At 38.3% G+C, this 15,350-nt stretch overlaps 1 protein-coding gene across 10 annotated transcripts in view; it reads right to left on the minus strand.

Moving 5' to 3' along the window:
• ERC1 (ELKS/RAB6-interacting/CAST family member 1) overlaps window positions 1-15,350 on the minus strand; it is a 235,961-nt gene that overhangs the window by 78,739 nt on the left and 141,872 nt on the right. For 6 of the 10 annotated variants that reach the window (XM_063447680.1, XM_063447678.1, XM_063447681.1 and 3 more), the window contains one exon: window positions 4,437-4,568. The exons of the other annotated variants lie outside the window; for them this stretch is intronic. In XM_063447680.1, the coding sequence (XP_063303750.1) occupies window positions 4,437-4,568 (132 nt within the window). The remainder of the gene's footprint in view (window positions 1-4,436; window positions 4,569-15,350) is intronic. 10 annotated transcript variants of the gene reach the window in all.

Here is a 15,350-nt window from a genome sequence, read left to right on the forward strand (position 1 = left end):
ACAATTTCGATACAAATTTGTCATTAACTTAACATGCTGACAGCAATCATAGTCTTATCATTCTTGGGCAGTCAGTACATGCTGGGATCAGTGAGATTCCAGCATGTACAGTGATGTTAGTGATGGGAATGTCCCTGCTAAGCTCCACGTGAAGGAACTCACAGACCGATGTGACATGAGGTCACGACATTGTGATGCAGAAGGCATCGTGGGGTGACTGGGAGAGCAGTGTAAGTTACTGGTAAATTACAAGGCCAAAATTAATTATCAGTACAATGCTGAATATCGGCTCTAATAATCAAAAGAACCAATAATTGGTCTATCCCTACATGGTATAGAGGGGTGTATATTGGCAGAAGCAAGCAACTCATCCAGACGATAACACCATTTTGTTATAAATCACTAGGAAGGTAAAGTTTAAGTGCAGTCTCTGTGCCAATTACCAACTATCAGCTTGTATGCTCCCCCCCCCCCCCCCCCCGTGTTTGCAATAAGCAAAGCTGGCATGCAGCACAGAGACAGCATAGGTATCAATGAACACACCCAAAATATATTTTAAGGTTCAAGGATACAAATCTGTTAAAAAAAAAAAAAAAAAAATCCGGTAAAAATATACAAATCTGGATATAGACAAACGCACACAGTTAAGACCACTGCACCACCAATGGGATAGCTTTCCACTACATCCAGATAAAATTATTGGAAACGGTCATAAAAATAATCTCTGAAGTTATTTTCTAGAGCTGCATATGCCTCATCCTATCGTGACCAAGCTGCCTATGTGCACGTGGTGTTGCAATATCTATGCACAAACCAAGCTATAGATGGCCAAATTATAATACACACACACCATAACGTTGTGAAACCCTATTTTAATTTATCAATAAAGCCCTCTAAATGGCATTATGGGCTGCGACAGTATAACCTACAATGAAATGGTTACTAGGAGTTAAATACAAAAAATACACTTAATCAAGATTTGACAGAGATGAGTATTGTCCACTCGTAGTACTAATAAAGGCTGATTAGGAGGACTTAATCCAGTATGGTTTTTAATGTTCTCTTTCCTTCAAGTCTTGTAGGAACCTATGCAGTGCAACAGATAAATAATATATTACAGTATCATAATATTTAAGAGCAACAAAGAAATAAATCTGTGAAGAGGTGGTTATCGGGGTAGTTTATATCTAATCAGAGCTCTGTTTAAAAATTGTCATGTGACTGACGAGTAGCAAAAAAAAGCTTAAATTTTTAATGTCAATACAAGGACATTTTAGATAGCTTACTCATATGTTTTATATGTGCAAAGAACCGCAATAATAATAAATTATTCTGTGTTTCATGGAATTACAGAAACTAACTTGACATTAAGATGTGATGTCAGTTTCAGTCACTGTGAGATGTGTGTGTGTATGGAGACTTAATGTAATTGCATCTGGCTCGGACGTTGCTGTCAGTGTCTGCTGACTCCAGAGATGTGCCAGCTCTAATCTCCAACATTATGACTACATCTCTCCAAGAGAGGCCCTAGCTTCTGCTACAAAGGCAGGTGTCAGGAATTTCTGGGATACCTTTACCACCCTGCTTCACAGATTTTTACCAGGCGGTGTTATTCTCTAACCCCCTTTCTCATTCTTTTTTTTCTAGCAGGCAGCGACATATTGCTATGTAAGCACCTTTTCTGCCACTCTTCTGTCATAACCACTTTTTCCTAATTAGCATACCAGGCCAATGCCACAATAGGCTAATTAGGCTGTCAATTTTACAAGCTTGCAAACAACATATAAACAGAATATGATGCCCTAAGTATGTGTTATGGCAGTTGCAGGTTTACTTATTTTTAAACTTTGGATGAGAATAAGCCCTACTCACGGCAAGAATATAACCAACTGGTTGTGTGGACCAACGTTCTACTGCTGAGTAAAGTTCAACAACATCTTTTTGTGCAAGTGTTTGCTGAACGACATGCTTTGAACGGATAATTGCAAAAGGAACTTAAATGTACCCCTTGCTATTTTAGGCATCTGTGTATGTTATATTTAGCCCACGTAGTGTCTATCTAGCTAGGTTGAAGGTGGAAAATTTTATAATGGTCTGTAGAGGGAAGTATTTTGTCTATCTATAGTTTGACCACAGTGCTGATCGCTCTACCACTACAGTACAAAAGGCAAACATTTATACACTTGTAATTTAGAATGTGCTTTTTGTAATTAAAGAAGGAAAACAAAAAACAATATAAAAATCAGTAATTTTGTGAATGCAAATATGAATTCAATTTTTGTGAAATGAAAGGAACACAATCAAACGCTGAGAACTACCTAGAGGGGAAACAAGTCACACGTTGTTATAGGGATGCATGTTAAGATGATGAGGTGACTGAGGGGAGCAGTTGCATTCTGAGAACTGGCAGGAGGTGGTGGTTAGGAGTCTCCATACCTTGGACCATTTAAACGTGGGATGGCTGACTTCGTGCAGTTTTTCACAAGACAGCTTCAGACAGGCAGTGAAAGAAATAAAAATAGCATAACATAAAAACATAAGAGGCTAGCATGCAATTACAGCAGCAGGATAAACCCAGCAGGACTGTGCAAGAAGAGAGGGATACACTGCCCATGCATTAGTTATCAAAAATGTGGTGTACAATCCCCAAAATTATACACTTGCCTAAATCAAGTCCAACGACTGTGGAAGCTATGCATATAAAGACCTTGTCAATCAGCACAATTTGCGTTACATTTTCTTTAGAGCCAATAACAAAAAGCTATGTAAGATATAGGCTGTATGTTCAAAGGGTTACAAAATGCAAAGCAAATTATGTATTATTCAGTGTACAAAAAACGGCTTAATATGCTAATGCGTACACTATGCCTGCTCTCATACAATAAATTATGCTATTACAATTGTCAGCACGAAAATACTTAAAAAGATTTGAGGATACAGGCCAAGACAAGAATGGTATAGACTGTATCTGTAAACCTGGGTTGGTTTCAACAGCCACACACAGTGCTGAGATTTGGGGGCACATTATCCGCACACTGTCACACTGTGCTGGTGTTGGGGGAGGGTGGCAGACACATAGTGCTGAGGTGAAGGACAAATTATTGGCACACATACAGTACTGATATTAGATTTGAACTTCATAAATATAGCTTAGTTGCAAAAGGTTTTGTTTCTTTCACCATAGCAACCACGGTTCAATTCCTTGAATGTGCATAAAATATTGGGGTTTTTTTTTTATTATGATTTTTGTTAAATCATACATAACCCACTCTTTGAGATGTCATATTTAGTAAATAAATTATTTCAAAGAGTCCATCACATACATACATATATTCATGTTCACTCCACATAAAGTAAAGTAAGACAATAACAATATACATTCATGGCATTGCAATATAAATTTGCTAGTTACAATGTTGTTGTGGAAAATAAAGAACAGTAATTAGCATGCATGAATAAAAATAAAAAAAAAAGTCACCAGGAAGAATTAAACTCAAAACATTTATATTACCGGCAAGTGTGAACGATATCTGAACTATAATACACAGGACATACTGGCTTAGATACTACGGGAGATTAAGTGGCCCATTTCAGAAATCACCACAAGGAGAAAACTGAGCATCAGAGATTGTGCTGTTGCAGAAAATGGTTGGAGACATTATAATACTGTAACACTATGATGTATGCTTGCCATTTAGAATATAAATTTGCACGTCAACCCTTGCCACCAATATCATTCGTTTACTCTTTTACCATTGGGAATTGTGTTTGTTTTTCTATATGCCCCTATGGATGGGTCACCAATGCAAGCAAAGCCTACACTTTCTCACCTCACTAATAAAATGCTGGTATGCTCTATATCGGATTTGATAAAAAAATACCTTTGTGCCACGGTAACTAAACTTGGTAGACATGGTGTTTTTTTTTCTCCCTATGCAAGTATACAGTCTTTTTTTATCCACCTGTTTTAAACCAATAACTTATCCATTTTATAAATGAAATACTTTGCCTACACATTCATAGCACCCCTTTGTCAGTATAAGGAAAGCACAGGAAGGTGGTTAAAGAAACAAATCTAGCTCTGCAGAATGTTTGAAATGGTTATCAGATTTAAAACTAGCATCTATGAATAATGATATTTCATAGGCTTATACCAGAGGGCAATAAAAAAAATAAAATAAAAATATATATATATATATATATATATTTTTATTTTTTTATTTTTTTTTTATTTATATTTATATTTATATTTTTAATAATGAACGCTCCCAAACATTATTAATTCCAGAGTAAAATTATATAGAGAAGCCAAGCTAACACTTTATTTTCCGCCTCTCTGTTTCCCTTTGTTTGTGTATTCTGGGTAATGGTTCCCGAATGCAAAAAGAAGCAGAACAGCTGAGGCATGTACAATTTCCAAGCAAAAGATGGCCAACCTGTTTCTGGTAATTGTTTCTTGAAGATTCCTCTTGAGCCAGCACCATTTCCCTCTCTGCTGTGATTTGCACGCTCTCTCGTAGTGCTTCTTCTAATTCTTCTATACGATCATCTCTCTGGCGCATAACATCCTGTACATAGGAAGGAACACTATGTGAGGTTTTGGTGTCCTTGCATAAGTGAACGTTTGTGGCATTTTAGGACCAGAGGGGAAAAAAAAAAAAGGTGGAAAAGGCAGGTGTTGATTAGTGGTCTTCCCAAAGAGCAGAATGGATAGGTGATAGAGACAGATGTGAAGCAGGTTGGAATTAGTGGAGAAAAGGCAGGACTTATCCAGAAATGCAGAAGCAGCAGGTGGACTTGGGCAATGATGTTTGGGTGCATGCTGTAGCAGAGAAGTGGTCTACACTTTAACAGTGAACCGCTACACAGGCATGCAGCAGTTTCAGGAACAAAATCTTCGTATTAGTAGTCTCAGCACCGATCTCAACATTATGTTAACATCTCCGTCTCTCTGAGTTCTATGAATCTCAAGATTAGACACGGCATTGTGCACATTTCACATTTTCCACTAAACCGCTGAATCTTTCTATGAGACTCATCTGTCAAATTCCCACTTAAACTTTAATGAAAAACCAGAAGAAGAAGGTCATACGAGTTCTCTAAGTGAAGGGTTCTGGTAGTCCTCTATTTGTGTGAAAGGATAAACACAAATGAGGGATCTCACTATCTCAAATATTGAGTTTTGTATGATCTTATGGTCCATATTTTCTTCCTTTGAGCTCCACAATCTGTTGTCCATTGTTCCCATTTATAAAAGGATGCAGAGAGAGAGAGAGAAGGAACGATGTGCAGAAGGGTGTTAGCAGAATTAATACATATAGCAGGTGCAGTAGAGGTGGTGTTAGTAGAAGAGATTAGCAGGGCTTCTTCCGAACAAAACTGAAAAAGCTGGAGCTGGTTAGAATGCAGCTGTTAGTAAATGCAGATTTTTGTGTAAACAGATGGATTCAGAGTATTGCTTTCCCTAGCCACATCCTGATAAGACATTAAATACTGTGGATACACCCAACAAACCGCAAAATGCTGTAATCCTCTGCTCCGGCATCAGCTGTAACTAAATTCATCTTGTTCTGATCAATCATAAAGCATCACATGTGACAGCATTTCATATAAATCAGATATTTAAATGGAGGTTGTAGTGTCTCTTGTTATAGGCTCTACTTTCTTTTTCTTTTTTTCGCAAGAAACTTTATATCCCCTTGTTCTCAGCAACCCAGCCACTGTTTCTGACATAATGCCCAGGCAAGCCTTTTAAAGGCATGAAATTAGCTACACCCTTCACCTTGGTGTAACACAACCCAACACCACCTAAGGCAAAGATTAAGGTACTACCAAGATGGTTATTCACTAAAGTAGGAAGTGTCAGGAATATCAAACTGTTGATATGGGTGCCCAAGCGGTTTGTGTAATATGGATATTTATACATCAGGTACACTTGATTCAGTTCACACGGAAATTAACACTGTTTCCATAGTGGGTACAAACATTTCATAAAAATGCCAAAATGCTAGCTGTAGGAGCAAAGATGCCTTTGGTTGTCAGTTTCTCTGTTTCAATGCTATTCACTTGTGCCCTACCACTACCTATCAACACAGACAGATTTACATCACAAGCACTGGTAGGAATAGAATTCTCAAGTGTCCCCCAATCCCCTCTTCCAAACTAATTGGAAAGAAAAAAAAAAAAAACACACTTGACTATTGGAATATAATAAAAATTGGAGTGTGGAATCACATATAAAGTATGTGTGTGTAAGTACGTAGGTGTATAAGTGTGTAAATGTTTGAGTGCATGTCTTCGTGTCTGGTTCTGTGTATTTGTGTGTTTGTGTGTTCGTGTGCGTTTAAGTGTGTGTACCGCAGTGTGTGTTTGTAACAGTGTAGATAAAAGCATGTGTAGTACTGTAACTAGCAAAATTGTACGTGTTGTAGTGTTGTGGGCAGCAGTATGTGTTTGTAGAAGTGTGGTCAACAAAGTGAGCAGATGTGTATGTGTAACAAGTGTGCGGAACAGTGTATGTGTACCGTCTGGGTATCATTATGTGTGTAGTCTGGGTAGCAGTATGTGGTTGTACAGTCTGGATAGCATCTTGCAGTTGTACAGTACAGGTAGCAGTAGGTGTATGTGGTTGTACAGTACAAGAAGCTGTGTGTACAGTACAGTTAGCAGTGGGTGTATGTGGTTGTGCAGTATGGGTAGCAGTGTGTGTAGGGGTGTACAGTCTGGGTAGCAGTATGTGTATGTGGTTGTACAGTATGGGTAGCAGTGTGTACAGTCTAGGTAGCTGTATGTGTATGTGGTTGTACAGTATGGGTAGCAGTGTGTGCAGTCTTTGTAGGAGTTTGTGTACAGTATAGGTAACCCTGTGATCTCCAGGATGGACAGGGGGAGAGGACTAGAGATCCGAAATGGCAGTCTGCACAGATCAGGCTCCCTCAGACTGAATACAGTGATCTCCTGGAACCTATGTTAAGTTCAGCAGGCAGAGTAGACACCCCCATCATGCATGTGCCTACTCTACCCAATAGGAAATGCTATCAAAACACTATTGTCTGCAAACACTATGGATTAAGAGCTGACACGGCTTATGTCTAGGTTGCATTTTCAGAAGCTGGAATGGTACATTTTTGTAAAAAAAATCTTTAGACTAGTGGTATCTAACATCAGCCATTGAATGCCGCAAACAGATCAAGATGATTCCGTACATACAGGTACTTTAAAAAAAATATAAACATGCCCTATGAGTGTTGTGTACAACAAAGGCAGGAACATCAAAAAAAAAAAAAAAGTGGTTTACCCCTAGGTGGGTGAAGCACAGCTAACAAAATACACACCGTACCCTGCAGAAGAAAGTGGTCTCTGAAATCTTGTCCTGTAAAGTAACTTTTATTGCCCATTTTTTTTCCCTCTATGTGCATGCTGTCTTTTAAAACTTGACAAACTAATAAAGGTATTAAATGTGGCATTTAAGTAAACACTGGCACTGCTGCCAGATTTCTTAAACCTTCAGAGCACTGATGAGTTCATCTTGATATACCATTTGCCATGCAAATGGTTAATGGGTATTTCAGACAATGGTGTACAAATCAACCCTCTTCTCAAATGGTACATGCCCCATTTGAATCATTTGCCTGCTCACGGCTGTTACTTGCATCAGACTCTGGGAACGAGAAAAATTAAATCCAGATGCCTCTCTGAAGCAGTTTTGTAAGGAAAGAGGCTGGAAATGCCTTCCAGTAGAGGAGATGGGATTGTGTTACAGGCTGACTTGTATTCCTGTAGTATTATTAGACGGAAATGGTTTGTGTTAATACTTTAAAGGCCGTTCTCTGGATGTTTGAGAGATCTTAAGCCCGGGAGACCTGTTTGATGTTCACCTACAGATAATGGAGATGAAGTTACCATGAATCTTTAAGAAGTATCTATCTGAACACTGAACATGGTATGAACATACAAGTGGGAGGGCTTGCTTAAAAAAAAAAAAAAAGAAGAAAAAGAAAAAAAATTATTATATTATTATACACATTTAATTATTAGGTTGATCTCCACGGAAAGCTGCAGTTAAGATTAATCAGAGGCTTTTATCAGCATGAATTCTTGCATGGGCTGTGACATTTATTTTGTCCGGTCAAAAGCTGTATAATTTAAATACAACCCACGACCACCTATCCAGGGGATCCCGTGCACTGTTAGAGACATAGGTTTACCTTCCAAAATTGCAAGATATTGAAACCTCTGCCCACCCAGTCTGTGCATTTTCCTGGTATGCAGAAACATGACACTTTGCAGATTAAGAAGTAAAATATAATTTCCCAAACGTATAAGCGAACCACATTTGAACATACAGTGTGCTGCAATAGTTTTGCTCTAAAACAAAAATGACGTACTTAAAAATATATGTATAAATAAACAAATATATTTGCATAGTTAAAACAACGGATACACTTGCATGAACCAGTAACATCTCTATCCAGTGTTTTGGTTCATGGTCTGATTGTTATTTATTTATTTTTTAAACCACAATTAGGTAAGGGACAAATTGCCATGTGGTTATTAGTTAAACTCTGAATAGTAGCAAATTTAAAGCCAAATTGCAAAATTAAGGCAAAAATGGCTAGCAAGAACAAATTCTCCAACTCCGCTGTCTTCATAGATGGTCTATTTAGCCTTAAATGTGCCATCTGCATTTGAATTATTTGTTACTATTGTGTGGTCTTATTTGCATGTTCCCACCAATTCTTTCAACTGCATTGGAAACACTGCAGAATTTGGCTTCTGTGCTGATAATCTAACACGTAAAGATCAACAGGAGTGTACTTTATTAAGTGATATATAGTTATTACACCACATAAGTATATTTTGTGGCACATTTAATATCCAGAAGAACAAAAATAAAACAAAGAGACTTTCGGCTTTGCCAATACCCAATCTGCTGTTAACCTACGTCTATTGTTTCGATTAGTAATCTATGCCTTTTATTCCTGTACAGTGCCTCTCATAGGAGAACAGTCTTTCAACGCTGCCATTAATCTTCCTGACATGATCCAGCACAACCTCAGAATCCAGATCATAATCTTGCTAAGCAAGACCTCAAGCTAAATAACCAGCAGCAAAAGATCCCGTGGTGGATGGACACAGTCGCTCGCTGAGTTGTTTTAACCTTTCCACTGGCCATATACTTTGTTCATTTCTTTTTTGATGTGTTGTTGCAAAATATATGCATTTTAGCATTTGGGATCCAGAAAGACGAGCAAAGCATTCTCTCACAGTTTTCTAGAGAAGACCCAACATGTACTAATCTTCCTGCATTGTGGAAAACATTGCTGCAACTAGAGTGCCGACTGGCCCTAAAGAGAAAGATAAGCGCTCTCAGATTCTCACACACTAGTAAAACAGGGAACATCTTACTGGGTCTCTCTGTTCCAGGATAAAAACTCAATAGAATGTAGTGTACAATAAAGTTCCTAAATAACGTACCACTAGTGAGAAAATAGACGCATCAAAACAGAGAAATCACAAATGCTGTTCTGCCATGCCATAAATTGCTACAACTAACCTTCGGAAAACTTCTTTAGAACTAGTCAGCACAATTATATGGTAGTAAGTGGGTAGCACGGAACTTTGTTGCCTAGAATCTTTTGTATCAATTTACTCACTAGTTGAGAAAGTTGAGTAACATTGTTACCAGGAAATTGTGATTCCAGGCATTAGAGCTGCATTTGAACATACTGATATTCACTCATATAGCTGAGGCTACTAGATACTATGACGTATTTTACTTTAGGGTTATTGTGACTCCTCCTGTTTAGGATTGACTACTACATTTCAGTTGAGATATCCTTGAATTTACTTAATAAGGGACATACTCCTAGACGAGAGTTAGTTACTGAACATTATAGTAAGGGGTTAGTATTTTGCATAACTTTGCCTTAAGATTTGACTTGGTGTAGATAATTATTTTAATTTTACAAGATTAAAGAAATGTATGAATAAAGTTCATATTGGACATTATTTGTAAAGGTATTAAGGGACTCTATCCACTATCCTTTGTATTTGGGGAATTAATTGGTATTTTGGTTACATAGAAGAAATAGCTCTAAAATAAGACTTGAACTTACATAGTTATGTTTAATGACTCATATCTTGTATCAAATAACAGAAAGATCTGGACTGGCCACCAAGCAGCATAGCCCAGGCACATGCCCACAAGAGGCACTTATCCATAGTGCATATGCTTATTTTTTTCCCCTTTTAGATACACTTCCTGGGGATTTTTCTTTATTTGTTTATCAACATCATAATTGCATTTTTCTTTATTTTTGGCAGGTAAGAGTAAGATGTACTTCCTTGATTCATGGAGAAAGCAATAGGGGCTATTTTCTTGGGAGAAGGTAGCGACACCAGAGAATTCTGTTTCAACATGATCTTGAGATTTAAATATGGCCTATATAAGACAATGTTTTCCTTTAAAATTATTCTGTGATTAGTTAGGAATAGGCTTATGGTGAAACAATATGTATCCAAGATTTGCTAGCACATTTATCCTGACCAGTCGATCTGACGTAATCTCTTCTCTAGCCTTTCCTGCCCGGTCAGTCTGACTTCATCTTTTCTCCAAAATAGGTATGACACTCTCCAATCAAAATGGAATCAAAGGTATGGTGCTAAACAGACTAGGGAGACTACTAATCCCTAATGATATATCAGAATAGCAAACAGATGCCTGGGCACACATATATCCAAATTTGCAGACTTTATTGGAGTAAATCAGGCAACGTTTCGGTTCAATTAAGAAAGAGCCTCTCTCAACAAATGTCCAGTCGGTCTGACCATGTCTTCTCCACTTGCTCCTGCTCAGTTGGTCTGACTTGATTGCTTCGCCATACTTTGCAACCCTGTTATTGTTTGTTGATTCTTTCCAAAAACGTCTTACCTGCTACCATATCTTCATTGGGCCTCATGCATCTGTTCCACATATTACATAGTTACATACATAGTTAGATAGCTGAAAAGAGACTTGCGTCCATCAAGTTCAGCCTTCCTCACACCTGTTTTTTGCTGTTGATCCAAAAGAAAAGAAAAAAACCCAGTTTGAAGCACAATTTTGCAACAAGCTAGGACAAAAAATTCCTTCTTGACCCCAGAATGGCAGTCAGATTTATCCTTGAATCAAGCAGTTATTACCCTACATTGAAAGATTATATCCTTGAATATTCTGTCTTTGCAAGTATGCATCTAGTAGCTGTTTGAACATCTGTATGGACTCTGATAAAACCACTTCTTCAGGCAGAGAATTCCACATCCTGATTGTTCTTACAGTAAAAAAACCTTTCCTTTGCCTTAGACGAAATCTTCTTTCTTCCAGTCTAAACGCATGGCCTCGTGTCCTATGTAAAGTCCGGTTTGTGAATAGATTTCCACACAATGGTTTGTATTGGCCCCGAATATATTTGTATAATGTTATCATATCCCCTCTCAGGCGACGTTTTTCTAAACTAAATAGGTTTAAATTTGTTAACCTTTCTTCATAGCTGATATGTTCCATTCCTTTTATTAATTTTGTAGCCCGCCTCTGCACTTTTTCTAGTGCCATGATATCCTTCTTTAGAACAGGTGCCCAAAATTGCACAGCATATTCAATATGTGGTCTTACCAGTGATTTATAGAGAGGCAAAATGATATTCTCGTCCCGAGAATGAATGCCCTTTTTCATGCATGACAATACCTTACTGGCCTTGGCCACTGCTGATTGACATTGCACATTGTTGCATAGTTTGTTGTCTATAACAATTCCCAAGTCCTTTTCGTGTGTTGTTATCCCTAATTCGCTTCCATTAAGGGTATACGTTGCTTGTGTATTCTTTACGCCGAAGTGCATAACTTTGCATTTTTCAACATTAAATTTCATCTGCCATTTGAGTGCCCAGTCCCCCAGTCTATCTAAATCCTTCTGCAGCAAAGTAATATCTTGCTCACATTGTATTATTTTACAAAGTTTTGTGTCATCTGCAAACACTGAAACATGACTTTCAATGCTGTCTTCAAGATCATTTATAAAAATGTTAAATATGACTTTTCTATTTCTTCATGGGGGCCTGTCCCTTGTTATCCCTTTCTTTTCCCCACATATTCAGGTTACACTCCCTATTTCCTGCCCAGGACCTCTAGGTCCCAGTCTCTCCATCCAGTGACTGGTTCACAATCAACACAAATCTCACCATGGCATTAATCTGATCAAGAGTGTATTGCATTAGCATTTAAAGGCAGACACTGGCCAACTCTTTTTCCTAAAATCTCTCGTATAAAGACTCACGCTATGCTTTCTCTTTTAGATGTTTGGCTTACTGAATTATAAAAGGGAACTTATTGACCAAACACATTTGTATTTCAAAAAAAGGCACAAAACAAGCAATTCAGTCTAGAGTGTAATCATGAAATTTCTGCACTGGCCAGTCTAACGCATTTTCTCTAAATGCTCAGCACTGCAGCAGACTAGACTTCATCCAGGTAAATGCTGTGATTTCCTGGGCAGCTCAGAACAGACCTGGCTCAAACAAGGGGCATCCAGTAACACCTTGTTTGTCCAAAGTAAATAGGCAGGGTGAGCTGGAGCAGACCCAAACCACAAGTCCTATGCTGGACACCATGGCAAAAAGCCAGGACTGTGAAACAAGATGGCTGACTCGAGAGGCCTCATCCATGTGCTATGTGGCATCTCTCCAAACCACTAGCCCTCAGGGACATGAATCCATCCTTCCAAACACAACAACTTGAGTCGTAGAGGCCAAGCACCTAAATCACAGGCTCTTACAGAGGGTACAGAGAGCACCAAATGACTAATTGGAGACATTCTTCTGGGTCCTTAATCCGTCTCTCTTGAACTCCTGTCTGTGAATGGCTGCTCTGTCATTGCTTTTTGCCAGACACGAAAAGGAAGGACTTTGAGGATGTTCTTGAAATATTTCCACGAGACACTGAAGAGCAGAAACTCTTTCTAGAGATCATATAACAGCAGTCACCTACTATAAACCTCACTTTTTTTTGTGATATGGACACTTTCTGATACTGAACCACTTCTGTCCAATAATATGTTAATACTATGGAGAGAGAAACAAAAGCTATCACTTCACACTTGTTCTCATGTGCTAAAAAATAAATACCGATCTTTACAGTTAATGTGTTTACTACAGATTTTAAACATGGATACTGATGCCAGCGTAAGAGGAAAAAGTACTATTAATTGGAGATGCATAAAAATCTACTTTAACTGCAACATTTGGACCTACATCCTTCTTTTGGAATATAGTGATCATTTGCCACAAAGCTGAGCACATGCCATAATGATAAACCCCTCAAACAGCAAACAATAAATAGGAGGGGAATAACAACAAAAACCCCACTACGATGGGTGAATAGATATAGATAGATGTGGATACATCTCTTTTTTTGTTATTGCAATTAAATTAACGGCCAATTTGTCTTTGATTTTCTGTGCCCCACAAACTAGCTGTGTGTACGTGATCTACAGAATACACACAGATGCCTTATGGTTAATATTAACCTCTTGCCATACAAGCACAAATTAAATGATTTCCACATAATTACATCATTCCATTATCATATCTGCTTTAAAATAAAACAAAAAATAATAATAATGATATTGTATTTTGGATGCACTCAGTGATCCGATCAAAATGTTTGCCCTTTCTCCTGGTCAATGCCACATTCTTCTCATCCTGTCCACTGGAATCCAAGAGCAAACAGAGAGAGGGGTGTGTACTTGAATAGTATTTATATGGTGGGACGTGCAGATGGCCTTTTACGGGAACATACTGATCTTATTTTCCGAGGTCTTATAATATCGTGCTATTAATTCTGGCCAAAACCACTCCAACCAAAAAGATCTAAAACTGTCTTTTCTGAGAACTGACCCCAAACCAATTGGCTAAAGTGTCTGGAAATATATATACACACACAAATTAAACACACACTGTATTTCATGAGTATACATTCCTAAGAAAAACATTTTATTATACCTAAGACAATTAACTTCTGCAATTAAAGGATCTGGAGGAGGCGACTATCAGCTCTATATGAGGAGTGAATCTGGAGCAGTAATAGATGCATAGAAGAGAACTGACAGAGTAAAGGAAGAACAAGTTGACGGAGAGTAGAGAGACAAGGGGATGAGTGGATGGAGTGAAGAAGCAAGGGAGACAGTAGGAGCATGATCAAAGAGATGCAGTGGACCAACAGGTATGCACCCACGAAATAGCAGATGGAGATATATAAAAAAAAAAAAAAAAAAAAAAAAATGCATATGAGAGACAGTAGTTAGAAAAAAAAGAAAAAAAAAGTGGCAGACAAAATAGTGAGGAGCAGTAAAGAAAGGTGAGAATCTGGGAGAAGGCAAAGAAGAGGTAGAGTGGAGTGTGTGGGCGGATGAAGAATAAGGAAAAGGGTTGAGTGATTGAAGCCCAGTGAATGGCAAAACAGTCAATGAGAAAAAGCAAGGCAAATAAAATAAGAAAGAGGCAATAGAAAGAGCTAGTAAAGGAAGGAAGGGAGCAGTGCTGGGAAATGAAAAATAAAGGGAGATGAGGGGGGTAGCGAGTTTTGAGGGAAAAGAAAAAAAGGGAAACTAGCTGGGAGGGGAAAGGGAAAAAAAGGGAAACTAGCTGGGAGGGGAAAGGGAAAAAAAAGGAAACTAGCTGGGAGGGGAAAGAAAAAAGGAAACTAGCTGGGAGGGGAAAGGGAAAAAAAGGAAACTAGCTGGAAGGGGAAAGGAAAAAAAAGGAAACTAGCTGGGAGGGGGAAAGAAAAAAGGAAACTAGCTGGGAGGGGAAAGGGAAAAAAAGGAAACTAGCTGGAAGGGGAAAGGAAAAAAAAGGAAACTAGCTGGAAGGGGAAAGGAAAAAAAATGAAACTAGCTGGGAGGAGGAAAGGAGGTAAAGGAGTGAGCATAGAGAAGAGGCAAATGATCCAGATGGCAAAGAAAAACAAGGTAGAGATAATGTAAAGAATAAGATAGGAACAATAGGGTATGTTTGGGTAAACAAAGATGAAAAATGTGTCAATGGAGTGAGAATGGCAGAGTGAAAAAAGGAAGCATAGTGGGGAGAATAAGATGTAGGGGAGTCAGTAGGAGAGTAAAGAAAGGCCAAGGAAATTAAGGAAATGTGCATAGGGGAACAGGCAGTGATAAAAAGCAGAAAAGGCACAGAAAGGGATGACAAGTGCGGAGAGGAAGCCGTAAAACATTCAAAAAAGGTAAAGAAAGAAAAGGGGACTGGATAAGAGGCAAATCTGGGAATGGTGACTGTAGAAGACTGAGAAAGGAGTGGCCAGTG

The sequence above is a fragment of the Pelobates fuscus genome, chromosome 3, assembly GCF_036172605.1.
Source record: "Pelobates fuscus isolate aPelFus1 chromosome 3, aPelFus1.pri, whole genome shotgun sequence".
NCBI lineage: Eukaryota > Metazoa > Chordata > Amphibia > Anura > Pelobatidae > Pelobates > Pelobates fuscus.